Source organism: Hippopotamus amphibius, chromosome 13 (assembly GCF_030028045.1).
Source record: "Hippopotamus amphibius kiboko isolate mHipAmp2 chromosome 13, mHipAmp2.hap2, whole genome shotgun sequence".
In the NCBI taxonomy this organism is placed as follows: Eukaryota; Metazoa; Chordata; class Mammalia; order Artiodactyla; family Hippopotamidae; genus Hippopotamus; species Hippopotamus amphibius.
Window position 1 is genome coordinate 44,607,506 of NC_080198.1, and position 13,794 is coordinate 44,621,299.

General features: G+C 47.6%; 2 protein-coding genes across 6 annotated transcripts in view; both read left to right on the top strand.

Annotated features, from left to right (window-relative positions):
• The window catches only part of LOC130834444 (proline-rich protein 2-like), a 59,207-nt gene extending 55,922 nt beyond the window's left edge, over positions 1 to 3,285 (top strand). Inside the window, exon 4 of the mRNA XM_057704612.1 lies at positions 3,168 to 3,285. The gene's annotated coding sequence lies outside the window, so the exon portion shown is untranslated. The remainder of the gene's footprint in view (positions 1 to 3,167) is intronic.
• Positions 3,283 to 13,794, top strand: part of TRAK1 (trafficking kinesin protein 1) — a 100,988-nt gene continuing 90,476 nt past the window's right edge. For 3 of the 5 annotated variants that reach the window (XM_057704527.1, XM_057704530.1, XM_057704535.1), the window contains exon 1: positions 7,694 to 7,864. In XM_057704527.1, coding sequence (XP_057560510.1) covers positions 7,774 to 7,864 — 91 coding nt within the window. In that variant the 5' untranslated portion in view covers positions 7,694 to 7,773. Of the gene's footprint in view, positions 3,465 to 7,688; positions 7,865 to 13,794 lie in introns of those variants that run through there. The other 2 variants (XM_057704534.1, XM_057704536.1) reach the window with 2 other exon arrangements.

Here is a 13,794-nt window from a genome sequence, read left to right on the forward strand (position 1 = left end):
AGTCCATCTTCATTATCTTCCATTTCTCTGTGTAGGGCATCCTTCCATGTTGATCAGTTCATACCTGCTCTCAGATGTCCTTTTTTCCAGCTGTAGAGCTCACTTCTCTGTGGCTGCACCGTAATTTGCTCCATCCTCTCTGTTACGTGTTAACTTGTTCTTAGCCTTTCACCGTGGTAAGCACCCTTGGTCCACTCATCCAGTGAGCCACATGCATTTAGCCAGGTTGCCCTTCAAATTTATTACGCCTCCCCCCACTATGAGTTTCTTAAAACTCTTATCAAATTGAACAGTTATAATTTTTAAATCTTTGTCATTCTGATAAAGAGATTTTTTTGGATCACAATTAAGGGTCCTTAAAATGTTTGGTGTGTGTCTTTGTGTATTTCTTTTGGGGGGAGCGGAGATAATCTTCATATCCTTTGCCTATTTTTCTTCTTCTAGGCTTCAGGTTCGTGAGTCACATGTATTAATTACTTTTATTTTATTTATTTTAAATTATTGGCTATGTTGGGTCTTCATTGCTGTGCATGGGCTTTCTGAAGTTGTGGAGAGCTGGGGCTACTCTTTGTTGAGATGCGTGGGCTTCTCATTGTGGTGGCTTCTCTTGTTGCAGGGCACGGGCGCTAGGTGCTCTCAGGCTTCAGTAGTTGTGGCTCATGGGCTTAGTTGCTCCACAGCATGTGGGATCTTCCCAGACCAGGGATCGAACCCGTGTCCCCTACATTGGCAGGCAGATTCTTAGCCACTGTGCTACCAGGGAAGCCCAGTAGACATTAATTTTAAGTGTCCCTGGTTTAATTTCACTGCCATGCCTACTTCAGCTTGTCTTCCTCACCTCTGAGTTCTTTTTTTTTTATATATATAAATTTATTTATTTGCTGTGTTGGGTCTTCGTCGCTGCACACACGGGCTTTCTCTAGTTGCAGAGAGCAGGGGCTACTCTTCATTGTGGTGCAGTGGCTTCTGATTGCCGTAACTTCTCTTGTTGCGGAGCATGGGGTCTAGGCTTCCGGGCTTCAGTAGTTGCAGAGCACAGGCTCAGTAGTTGTGGCGCACAGGCTTAGTTGCTCTGCACCATGTGGGATCTTCCTGGACCAGGGCTCGAACCTGTGTCCCCTGCGTTGGCAGGTGGATTCTTAACCACTGTGCCACCAGGGAAGCCCCACTTCTGAGTTCTTTATGTCGATCTCTTTATTAGTGAGAACCCAGATGGTGTGGTCTCTGTACCTGGAGCTCCTCTGGAAGATTGGGGTCTTTATGTCTTTAAATATCTCACAGTGTCTTTCTGGTGATTTTGCATGTAACAGTAGCTTGGTTCCCTTCTGGAAGGTCTTCTAGCCCACCCCCTCAGGCCTTTGCTGCCCAGAATATTGGGGAGTTCTGCTTGGGAATTCCAGGCTTTCTCTTACTGGGCGGCTTCTCCATTTATCTGTACTTGAATCACTGACAAGATGTTTATCAATACAATCAGGTTTTTATCTCTGCGTCCCTATTGCTTTTCACCAGGGAGGTATAGGCTCCTGTACCCCTCCTACTTTATATTTGTGTGTTCGTTTTAGTGAGGGCAGGGAGTTTATCACCATTTACAATAGGAACTCTTGGTGTATTTTGGTAAATAACTTCCTATTGAGGGAAAAATGTCACAGACTGAGGGCTGTAGTTTCCCTTCATCACTGACTACACCATGTGGGGTAAAAATCTCTGTTAACTTTCCTCTTTTTTCTCTTTTTTCCTTATTTCAAAAAAATGAACTGTAAATACATCATGTACTAGAACAGTGATTCTCAAACTTTCTTGGTCCTAGGACCCCTTAAAAATGATTGAGGATCCTAAAGAGCTTTTGTTCATGTGTGTTACCTTGATTTACATATATTGTATTAGAAATCGAAACAGAAAATTTTAAACCACAAGGATATATAAGTACACGTTCCCTTCATTAACTTTCGGAGCAAGGGCGTCCTCACACATCGTGGCGTCTCTGGAGAGCTCCATTGTGCATGCACGAGAGAATGAGCGTAAAAGTACTTTAGAAGATCGTTTTGACTTTGCGGACCCTTTAAACTGGTCTCCGGGAACCCAGGGGGTTCTCAGGCCACACTTGGAGAACTGTTGTGCTAAAGAATGTTCCTCACGCTTTCTGTCTTGTTCACAATGCTTGTGTTTGGCATGTTTTTCTGGGGGTATGTGTGCTTACCCACATGTGTGTAGTATGTGGAGGTGGGCTGGAAGGAAAGGGGCCGTGGTTGAATTGAAGGTTAATGTCTGAGACAGTAGCACTGTGCTGAAATGTGTGGAGACATCTTTTGTACATCGGTTTGCTGTTACTGAAGCCAAGTGGGGTCCCCAGTAGCCTCTGCCATGCACCGTCCCTTTTCCAGCAGGTATTTTGTAGTCCCAGCCAGGTTTTACATGGGCGTGTGGATCCTGGGCCAGACTGATACTGCTAGAGCGGCCCTTAGAGAGAGTGACCTGCTGATGTTGCTAGAATGGCCCCAAGAGAGGGTCCCCGGAGTCTAACCCTGCTGTCCTTGGATCCCCAAGAGCCAATGGGAGTGGGCTGGTTTTCCTGAACCTGAGTGTGTTTTTTTGGCATAAGGTGTGTAGTTTGCATCATATTCTTAAAGGAGTCCTCTAATTTCATGCTGTAGCTTAAGGTCGGGTCATGCCTTAAAGCTCTTGGATAGTTGAGAGTGTATGGTGGTTGGAAAGGGTTTGAAAGAGATACCACATCTTACATAATTAAGTATGCAAAAAAAAAAAAAAAAAAGGATGCATGTCTTCCCCAGGATGCTCACCCACAGCTCTTACCACACTCCGTGTGGCTGCCAGGTAACCTGGGTATGCTCATTTCAGGGTAGGTGTCATTTTAGCTGTGGTCCAGTCTGTTGATTTGCTTAGAGCTGCTTCAAGACAGGTTTCAGTTAGTAAATGAAGCCAGCGCTCTGTATTTTGGTCTGCATTGGTACCTGATTGGTCGAATGGAACTTCAGTTGGCAATTCTTTTATCAAACCTGATGGATTCAGTTGGAAATACCTTGGCTTGGAGGAAACAGAATTTGCAGCCTGATCCCTCATCATCTCGGAGTCCTTATTTTCTGAAGATTTTGTTCATTTCTTTCAGAGACTCTCAGTCACTGTGCTCCTCTCTCTGGATTGTCCCGTAGGTTCCCCGTGAGGAGCCGCTGCTGGTGCTTCAAACATCCCGGGGGCCGTCTGTCCGACTGCCCCAGACTCCGGCAGCGGGGCCCCCGATGGCAGTGGGCACCTCCCCGTGAAACCTGCCAAGCTGGACGCCACAGCTCTGCACGAAGACACTTTGGCCAACTCCGTGCCCCCTTCAGAGGCGTGCGACCATGCAGTCCTAGCCTGCGGCCCGGGCATCCCTGAGGAACACTATGTAAGCGAGGCTGTGGAAGATGCTCCCAGCTGCAGAGGGTACCGGGATGCCTGCACCATCACCGGTAAGGGGGCTTCTCCCTGCCAGGGACAGGCAGAGTCAGTGAGGACTGGGAAATGGTGGGGCCACAGGAGTGGGTCTGGGGGAGGGATGTGGAGGGTACGGAGGGACTACCAAAGTGCAAAGAGCTTTGGGGTCTTGAGACCTGCCGTTCAGAACTGAGCTGTCTGAGATGAGGACAGCATCTCATGGAATTGTCGTCAAGACTGAAGACAGGAACACTGAGCCCAGGGCAGCGTGCCCGGCCCCCAGCGGTGCTCAGTGTAGTTAGGCCGCCTGCTCCTCCCTCTGAGGCGCAGTTTCTTCAGACATGAGATAGGTGTGATGGAAATCACATGCCACGGTGCTGTGGGCTGCAGCACTGGGAAGCTCCCTGCAGCACCCTTTGTACACAGTCAAGTTTTGCACAGGCACCAGTTCTTACAGATGCCTGTGTCAGTCGTGCCTTCCTAGTGTCCTGGAAACAGGGTGATCACCCCCCAGTGCACTGGCAACATCCGCTATCCAGAACGCATTGTCATGGAGCTCTGGCTTCTTTCTTTCCTCGAGGGATCATTGAGACCACCGCTTGGAGCCAGCACAAGAGGGGGCTCCGCGTGGGAATGGTATGGGATGGTGTGGGGAACAGCCGTGAGAAGCATGACGGTTACATGCAGTTGCACTCGTATCCAGGTTTTTGCCCAGTTTTCCTCTTGTCTGCCCTGTTTGCTTTCGTACTGCTGTTTGAGATAACGCCCAATGACAGTTTGAAATGTACAGATTTTCTTCCAGGAGTTTTTTGCCGTTCTCTCTCACCAGTTGAGCGTTGAGAGCCCCCCCCCCACCCCATGTCCAGAGCTTCCTGGGTGTGAGGGGCACGGAGATGCCGGGATCCCAGCTGACCCCCTGGGTGCCGAACCCCTGAGCTCCCGGTGGCCCCCGCGGCCCCCGCTCCACTTGTGCACTAAATCCTACCGCCGCTTGCCTGTGTCCCGAAGGGCACCCTTCTGGCACCTGCCCTCTCTCCACTACGCCATCCGTTTCTCCGTGCCCCTAGATCTTTCCTGTTAGCACAAAAACATGCTACCATCTTTCTCTTCGTAAAAAGAATCGTTCTTTGCTCTGCTTTCCCCACAGCCAGTGTCTGTGTCTCTGTTCTTTGGTTTGCTGACCCTGTTTTTTTTCTCCTGTTTTCTCCCGTGTCCACTGTGAGCAGGCTTGTGATCCCAGCATGCCCCCAGTCCTCATGGCTTCGTTCAGTTCAGGGGTCCATCCTTAGCCTTTTCAGCAGGAGTTGACACTGCTGACCGCCCCCTTCTCCTGGAAATACAGTCCTCCCTTGGCTTTGGGTCCTGACCTTGCTAGCTGCTTGTCTCCGGGAACCTTGGAGGCGCCGGGGCTCAGCCCTTTGCTCTCCTGGGTACACCACGCCCTAAATGATCTCACGCAGGCTCCAGGATTTAGAACCTGCCTCTACACTGACCACTCTCCAGTTCCTGTCCTCAGACTGGACCTTTCCCCTGAAGGCCAGCTGTGTCAGCCTGACTCCACATACAACATTTTCACTTGAACTTCTGATAGGCATCTCCAACTAACTTGGCCAAAGATGAGCTCCTGATTTCCTCCTCCACCTGCTTTCCTTGCGGTCTTTCTAAATGGTACTTTCGTCCTTCCAGCTGCATAAGCCTTGGAGGCATCCGTGACCTCTGTATTTCTTTCATACCCTAGTTTGCTGGGAGGTCGGTTGACTCTTTGTTCACAGTGTGTCCAGAATGTGACTGGTTCTCACCAGCCCCACGGTAACTACCCTGATCTGAGCCACCTTCATCTCACGCCTGGGTTATTGCAATGGCCTCCTAACTGGGCCTCCTGCTTCCCTGCTTGCCTCTGTGCAGTCCGATCTCTGCCCAGCCAGAGGAGCGGCTTTTTAAATACAAAAATAACTCTTCTGCTCCAGACCTCCAGCGGGCTCCCTTCTGACCGTGGCCTAAGTGGCAGGGCTCCCTGTGCCCCTCTGACCCATCTCCTCTTCACTCACTCCATTCAAGACACACCTCACTAACTCTTGGACACACCTGGAACATCTTACCTTAGGGCCTTGGTTCTTTTTTTTTTCTTTTTTAATTAATTTATTTTATTTTTGGCTGCGTTAGGTCTTTGTTGCTGTGTGCAGGCTTTCTCTAGTTGCAGCGAGCGGGGGCTACTCTTCGTTGCAGCACACAGGCTTATTGCTGTGGCTTCTCTTGTTGTGGAGCACGGGCTTTAGGCTCGCAGGCTTCAGTAGTTGTGGCTCATGGGCTCTAGAGCACAGGCTCAGTAGTTGTGGCACGTAGGCGTAGTTGCTCCGCAGCATGTGGGATCTTCCCAGACCAGGGATCGAACCCGTGTCCCCTGCACTGGCAGGCGGATTCTTAACCACTGTGCCACCGGGGAAGCCCGAGGGCCTTTGTTCTTGCTGCTGCCCAGCACCTGGATCACCTAAACCCCAGATGTCCTCCTGATTCCTTCTTTTTAAATTTAATTAATTAATTAATTAATTTGGGGGGGCTGTGTTGGGTCTTAGTTGCAGCACGTGGGATCTTCTTTGAGGCATGCGGGATCTTTTGTTGCAACACAAGCTCTTTGTTATGACGCATAGGCTTCTCTCTAGTTGTGGCATGAGGGTTTTTCCTTCTCTCGTTGAGGCACGCGAGCTCAGTAGTTGTGACACACGGGCTTAGTTGCCCCACAGCATATGGGATCTTAGTTCCCTGATCAGCGATCAAACCTGCGTCTCCTGTGTTGGAGGGCAGATTCTTTACCACTGGACTACCAGGGAAGTCCCCTGATTCCTTCTTTACGTTCTCCAAATGGCATTTCCTTATAGGCCTTTTGTGACTCCCCTGCATAGAGAGTGGTCCACCACCTTTCCCATCTCCCTTACCTGCTTTAGCTTTCTCCCCATACTTAGCCATGAGCTACTATGTGTTTGTATGTTGTTGACCAAACTTGCAGAGAATAGAAACTCGCTAAGGGCAAGGATTTTGTGCACCACTGAGTCAGTGACTGAAAGAGCACCTGCATGTGGCCAGTGCTCAGTAAACATTTGCTGAGTGAATGAAGTGTGTCGTTTAATTCTTAGTGCACCCCCATGAAGTGGGGACTGTTGTCCCTTTTGTGCAGGTAAAGAGACTAAATCAGGAGAGGTTCCGCATCCTGCCTAGGATCCCTGAGCTCTAAGAGGCGAGGCTTGCGTGTAGGTCATGACCCCGGGATACGTGTTCCCTGCCACCCACCCCCCCAAGGAACATGGTCCAGTTGGGGAGACAGATGAGTGAGTGGAAATAGGCTGTGCGGTATGGTTAGACCAGAGATAAGCACAGCACACGGCAGAGCACCACAGAGGGTGCCTGGGTGAGCCTTGGAGGGGAAAGGATGGGGAGACTGGGAGGGCTTCTCGGAGAAGGCAGTGTCCCAACTGCATCTTCATTTGTCTAAATACATGAGCTAATCCCTGGGATTCTAGTGGCATCTGTGCCAGTAAAATCCAGGAAACATTTAGTTTGTTAAAGTGGTTACACTTTGAACGTGACAACCGAGGGCAAAGTGATGGCAGAATTTCAGTGCTGAAACTTCAAACACTGTGGGGCGTGGTAGCTGGAGGTTCTTTGCTGGAGCATCTGTAGCAAGCACCGTAGGAGAGCTGAGAAACAGCTCAGGGCTGTCAGGTTTGGCAGTGGCTTGGTAAACAAGAGCGTAAACACAGACACTGTTACGTGTTTAAGGTGCAGCGAGACGATGCAGAACACGATCAGGTTAAAGCCTTATTTGTTGATCACTGAGAGGAAGACACAAAACAGAAAACATTCTCGAGAGACCTGGCATATCCCCGAGAATGCGTGTGTGGACTCCGAGGTCTTTGCCAAGTGCAGTCCTGGGAGACCGCTTGGCATCCAGCCTCTGGTAAATCCACGCCACCCCCAGTTCCTGGGGAGCGCTGAGATGAACAGCAGGCTTTTTGTTCCTCTTTAATTTTTAGGCAAAGCCACAATGCCCACCCCAAAGCCCTGCTCCCCCTCTCCCTCTCCTCAACCTAGGGATATCACATTTTGGGGTGCGTCATCTTCTGCTTGGGGCGGTTTAGCAAGATGAGCCGATAGGGTGCCCCGGCTGCCTGGAGTTACGTAACCCATTGTGCTTGTAGGGCAGCACGCAAGTCTTAGGATTTGCCCCAGCAAGCAAACTCAGAACTGCTGAGTAGGTGCAGGAGGCAGCTCGGTGGAGGTGCTGCCCGGCTGGGTGCTGAGGGAGGATCGCTCTTCTCTCTCAGTTGCCGTTGGAGTTTCCTTCTGCACATGGCATTGGTAGTTCAGTTCGGGCAGCCCGTGAGGGCCCAGCCTGTGCCAGGACTCTGCCCAGGCAGGCTTATTCGGACAAGCTCATGTGGTAAGCGTGTTTGCCCGGCGTGTCCACTGTTGCTTTTCTTTGTGAAAGTTGTGGCCGGGAGGGCGAAAGGGCTATAGGGGACGTTGTTTCTCTGCTTTTCTGTTCAGCTTGGCACGTTGTCCTTGGACCCGTGCTGGGAAATTGAGTCATCGACAGGCAGAGTGGAGGGACCTCGCAGGCTGCTCACCCCTCAGCCCCTCATCCAGGCTCAAGGGAGGCAGGTGACCCCTGCGGGGCTGTGAGCAGCGGGTCTGAGTTGGGACCGGGCTTCTGGACTCCCACCACCTTGCCCTTTGAAATTGTCTGCAGTGGCTGACCGAGATCTCTGAGGCCACTTCTCGCCTCTCCTGCTGATTTCCCTCATCCTGTGTCTTATCCTGCTTTCTTAAAGCCTCACCTGGTGTCTGAGTCAGCAAGGAAGTTTTCAGAAAGTGAAGAAGAGAATCAGACAGGGTCTCCCCCCCCTCCCCCCAGCTTCTTCCCTCTTTTCTGCCCTCACTTTTCTTTTTTTCTGTACTAAATAGGCTTGACCCTGTACCTCCCATCCACACCCCGGTGATGGCAAGCTTGCTAACCAGGTCTGCTCTGGCTTGTCTTTTGCTGTGGGGCTGACGTTTCTCCTCGCTTCCTCTAAGCTGATCAGAGCCCGATGGTTGATGACCCATCTGGTTTCTGTCCTGTCTGTACAGTTACTCACAGTCTGTCTGGGCCACAAACCAGTGAATTCCTCGGAGGCGTGAGCTCCTCTTGCCCTGTTCCATTCAGTTTTAGGCTTCAAGACAGATGAGATGCTGGATGGGAGATTATGGAGATGCTGTGGTGTGTGTGGTGTGTATGTATTTAAAGTATCTTCAGGCTTGTCCAGTAATTCTGTTCAGCTGGCACCTATTTGAGGCCAGCTTTTTGGCTGAGGTCCATATATGAGATCTGGTCTCTCGCTCAGAGCCCTGGAGGTGGGCAGAGGTGGAAATGACTCGCTGTGACCCCGGCCAGGATTGCTCCCACTGTGCTTATGGGAAGTCTCCTGTCTGGGTGTCCTTGTCATCACAGGGCCACCATTTTGGATTTGTTTCTTTTCTATTACTGATTTAAGCCATCCGACTTGATGATTTATCCTTTGAAAACATGCTCAAATAAAGTATTATGGACTTGTTTCATGAGTTAAATGGAAAGTCTTGCTTGTCAATTCCTGTCTAGTATAAAGTTTTTATTGTGTTTTCCATTGAAAATGTATAATGTAAATGGTATCTCCTTGGCTAAATGAAACAAAAAAGAATGGACAGTGAAACATTCTTTCTTTCAGAGTGAGCAAATTTGAATTAGAATATAGAGAATTACACATTTTTTTCCAAATTCGTAACTTAGAAGTGTTCTTTGCTTCTCTCAGTGGAATGGCCCTATTTAGCAGTTGGTTTGCTTTTGCAAATGCAGTGCAGGAGGAGGGCCTTGTTATGCTGATTTTAGAGCTAACATTTAATCTTCAGCAAAACACAAAAACAGTCACATTTGTCTTTTAAACATGCTGTAAATGATTTTGGGAGCCACCAGCTGACCTTGCTTCTCCTCTGTTCTCATCCTTAGGTGAGTGAGTAGAATATTTATCAGACAAGGTTTTGACATGTACTGTAAAATTTAGTTAAAATGTATCGGTAGGATTCTTGACATGTGGTTGGAGACTACAGTTGCAGGTGCCTGATATATTTTTATCCTCCTAATTGGTTTTCGTTTGGAATTTGAAGCAGGTTTTTAACGTACCTAATGTATTGGTGTTCGTCTTTGCCCACTTTAAACCATTTTAGGAAGCTGGCAAATAATAAATTACAATAAAAGTAAAGAGTAATCTTGGAGACTGTCATACAGAGTGAAGTGAGTCAGAAAGAGAAAAATACCGTATATTAACACATATATGCGGACTATAGAAAAATGGTACAAATCAACTGGTTTGCAAGGCAGAAATAGAGACACAGAGGTAGAGAACAAACATATGGACACCAAGTGGGGAAAGCGGGGAGGGTTCGGGGGGGGATGAATTGGGAGATTGGGATACCAAATTGTACGCTCTAAATATATGCAGTTTATTATATGTTAACTGTATCTCAATAAAAGTTCTAAAAAATAAAAAAATAAAAATAAAGGGTAATCTTATTAAAGCATTGATCAGGGGTGCTTTGCAGGAGCTTCAGAACATTGATCCCAGCCACAAATAGCATTCCTAAGGGTGTTCCTTTAGGTACCAAGTTTTCATAATGGATTTACGTTAATTTGTTTTGCAAGTATCAGAGCAAGTGTCACTTCACACACGCTTTGTTCAGGGTGCTCTTTAGTGGGACTGGAGGGGCCGGACATGGGCCTCTGCCCTTCTCACCCTGTTTGTCCCACTCTGCCGAGATTTGCTGTCGGGGCTTTCCAGGGATTTAGCAAGAGAGGGTGCTGGGTGTGCCCTGCAGGTGGGTTTGAATGTGCCCTCAGCCACACAGCCCACTGGTGACTCTGGGACTCATGGTCCAGAGAAACTTGACTTTCTTCTTTGTGTGAACATTGACAGACTTGAGCAAATCAAGCTGAAACTGTCACGAACGGAAACTTTGTACCTGTAATTAGGCCTGGAACAAATCAAATTTCATAAATCTTGTATTAGAACTTTCCTGAGAAACAGAACCCATAGGATATATGTGTGGATTATATTGCATATATGTCATAGGGAATTGGCTTATGCTGTCATGGAGGCCAACAAGTCCCAAGATCTGTATCTGGCAAGGCAAAGACCTGGGAGAACCAGTGGTGTGTTTCCAGTCCAAAGATTAGCAGGCTCGCCATCCTAGGAAGAGGCCCTGTTTCAGTTTGAGTCCAAACGTAGGAAAAAGCTGATGTCAGCTGGAGGGCAGTCAGGCAGGAGGAATTCTGTCGTGCTCGAGGGAGAGTCAGCCTTTTTGTTCTATGCAGGCCTTCAATGGATTGGATGAGGGCTGCCCACATCATGGAGGGGAATCTGCTCTGCTCAGTCTACCGATTTAAACCTTAATCTCATCCAAAAACACCTCACAGAGACACCCAGAATAATGTTTGGCCGGATATCCGGGTACCCCATGGCTCAGCTAAGGTGACTGTTAGCCGTCACAGATCCTGACAGAGGCTGACACTTGCTGAGTAGTTGCTCTGTACCTGGCAGCCTTCCAGGCCCTGCCCTGGAAACTCGCTTTGTTCTCAGCACAACCCTGCCAGGCAGGTGCTGTTGTCACCCTCCCCTTAAAGGAGGTGCAGAGTGGGGTGGCCTGTCCTCTCGCGTAAACCAGGCATCCTTGGGGTTTAGACCCAGCAGTGTTGTTTTAGGACCCTGTTTAACTTCCTTCATTGTGGATTTTTCTCTTCTAATAATTTCATGTAACGAGGGTTTTAAATGACAAAAGTAACACATGCAAATGGTAAAACTTGGAATTGTACCAAAGCATAGTCAACGTAGAGTAACACTCACTTTTCCATCTGTACCCTTTAACCATTAAAAAAATCATCCCAGGAAGTTTTTATGCACATAATCCTTTTTCTAAAACACACAAGTGGGATCATACCATATACCCAAACCTGCATTAAAAAATTAACTATTACTTACAATTGTTTCATTACAGTCTGTAGAATATTGTCTTATGCTTTGAAATAGCTCCACAGTTGCTCATTGTTTGGCTGTATCATCATCATCTTCCATTTATTTAAACCAGCAGTTCTCAGACATGTTTTTTTTTTTTTTTTTAATAACAAACATTGTGTAAATCCTCCTTTATTAGCCAGGAATTAATAGGTAACAAATCCTTCTGTACACATCGTCTTAGAAGAATCAATGTAATGCCTTCTGTAATGCAAAGGAGAAACAAAATGAAAATAATGGAGTCTGGATTCCAGTTGTAGCTGTGTGGACCTGGCCTCAGTAGTGTGTGTAGTGAGCAGGCAGGCACTGCCCCTGCGGGTAGCATTGCTGTGCAGGTAGCAGCTCTAAGGGGAGTTAATCATACTGGCCACTCAGTGGCCAAGCAAGAGCTGCTGTTTTTGTCAGTCCTCCCTTGATGGATGCTTTAAGTTGTTTCCAGTGTTGGCTTTTGAACAGTGCCCCAGGGAAGAACATTCTTGCATGTACATCTTTTGGGTCACTTATCCTGCATGTCTGTGGGCTAACAGGGAATGTGCATTTAGGATTTGGTATGCATCTCAGCACGGCCCTCCAGAGAGCCACACCCGTTAAGTACCTAGCATCCGTGTGGGGAAGTGGCAGTTTTGGGGTTTGAGCAACCTTTTTCATCATGGTTAATCAGATAGTCATAACAAATGGTATTTCATCTTATTTTCTTTCTTTTTAATTATGAATGAGTCTGTGCCTCCTTTCTGTTCTATTTCATTTTCTGCAAACAGCCTGTTTTTTGTCTTTGCTCATTTTTCTAGTGGGTTGTTGGCCTTTAAGAGGTATTCTTGAGATTCTGTTGTGTGCACAGAGGGTAGGGCGGTATGCCAGGTTGAGATTCTTTTATGTTTCAGAAGGAGAAAAAATGTCTTGAAAATAGTTACACAAGTTACTATTTAACTATGACTATGTTTGATATTCACAGACGTGCAGGGTGCTAAGAGATAGTGAAAAGGGGATTTCTGAAGTGGCATTGTTGCGTTTTTTGTTTTTGTTTTTGTTTTTAAGCCATGCCAGGCAGCTTATTGGGATCTTAGTTCCCTGACCAGGAATTGAATCCAGGCCCTTGGCAGAAAAAGTGCAGAGTCCTAACTACTGGACCACTAGGGAATTCCCTGAAGTTGTATTTCTGAGAAGGCGTCTGTGGGAAAGCAGTATTTAGGCAGAAACCTGAAGGGTAAGTAGGAGTTAGCAGGGAGGAAGGGAGGGAAAGAGCATTCCAGGCAGTGAAGATAGCATGAGCAAAGGCCCTGTGGTGGGAAGATACAGTGATAATAGTAGCTAACATTGATAGAGCACTTACTATGTGCTAGACTGTCCTAAACACCTTTTGCATCTAACTTCGTTTAATTCTCATCTATTAGTTATCTCTTGCTGTGTAGCAAACTTCCTGAAACCTTGGCGGCTTAAAACAACAAACATTTATAGTTTCACATTTGTCTGTGGGTCAGGAGTTGAGGAGTAGCTTAGCTGGGGGTTCTGGCTCAGAATCCCCCATGATGTTGCAGTAAAGCTGAAAGCTCGCACTGGGGAAAACAGCCTGGTAGTTCCTCAAAAGATTAAACATACTAGTTACTGTTTAATCAAAAGATTAAACATACTAGTTACCAATTCTACTCCTAGTTATGTACCCAAGAGAAATGAAAACATAATTCCGCATAAAACCTTGTATGTGAGTGTTCCAAAGAGCATTATTCACAACAGCCAAAAAGCAGAAGCAACCCAGATGTCTGTCAGCTGATGAGCGGGTCAACAAAATGCGGTGTGTTCATACCATGGAGATAGTCCAGGAATAAAAAGGAGTGAACTACTGATACATGCTGTAGCATGCGTGATCCTTGAAAACAGTATGCTAGGCGAAAGAAGCCAGACACACAGGTCACATGTGAAATGTCCAGAACAGGGAAATCTTTAGAGACAGGGGCCAGCAGGCTTTCTGGTTCCAGAGGGCGCTGTCAGAGAACTTTCATTTTCAGCTTTCCTTTGCTCCCAACCTTTCTTCTTTCTTCCTCTCCCCGCTTCGTGCCCCTTCCTCCCTCCACCTTTCTTTGTCTACCCACTCGTCTTCTCTCCTCCTTGCTGCCTGTTTCCCCTCCTCCCACCTCCTCCCTTTCTCTTTCTCCTTTCCCTCCTCTTCCCCTCCCCCTCTTCATGAAAAGAAACAGTTACAGGTCCTTTTTTTCTTTTTTTTACTTTGTAAAAATTTTTTACAACCAAAGTGAATCTTGGGAAGTTTTGCCACCCCTTCAATCAGAATCTCTTG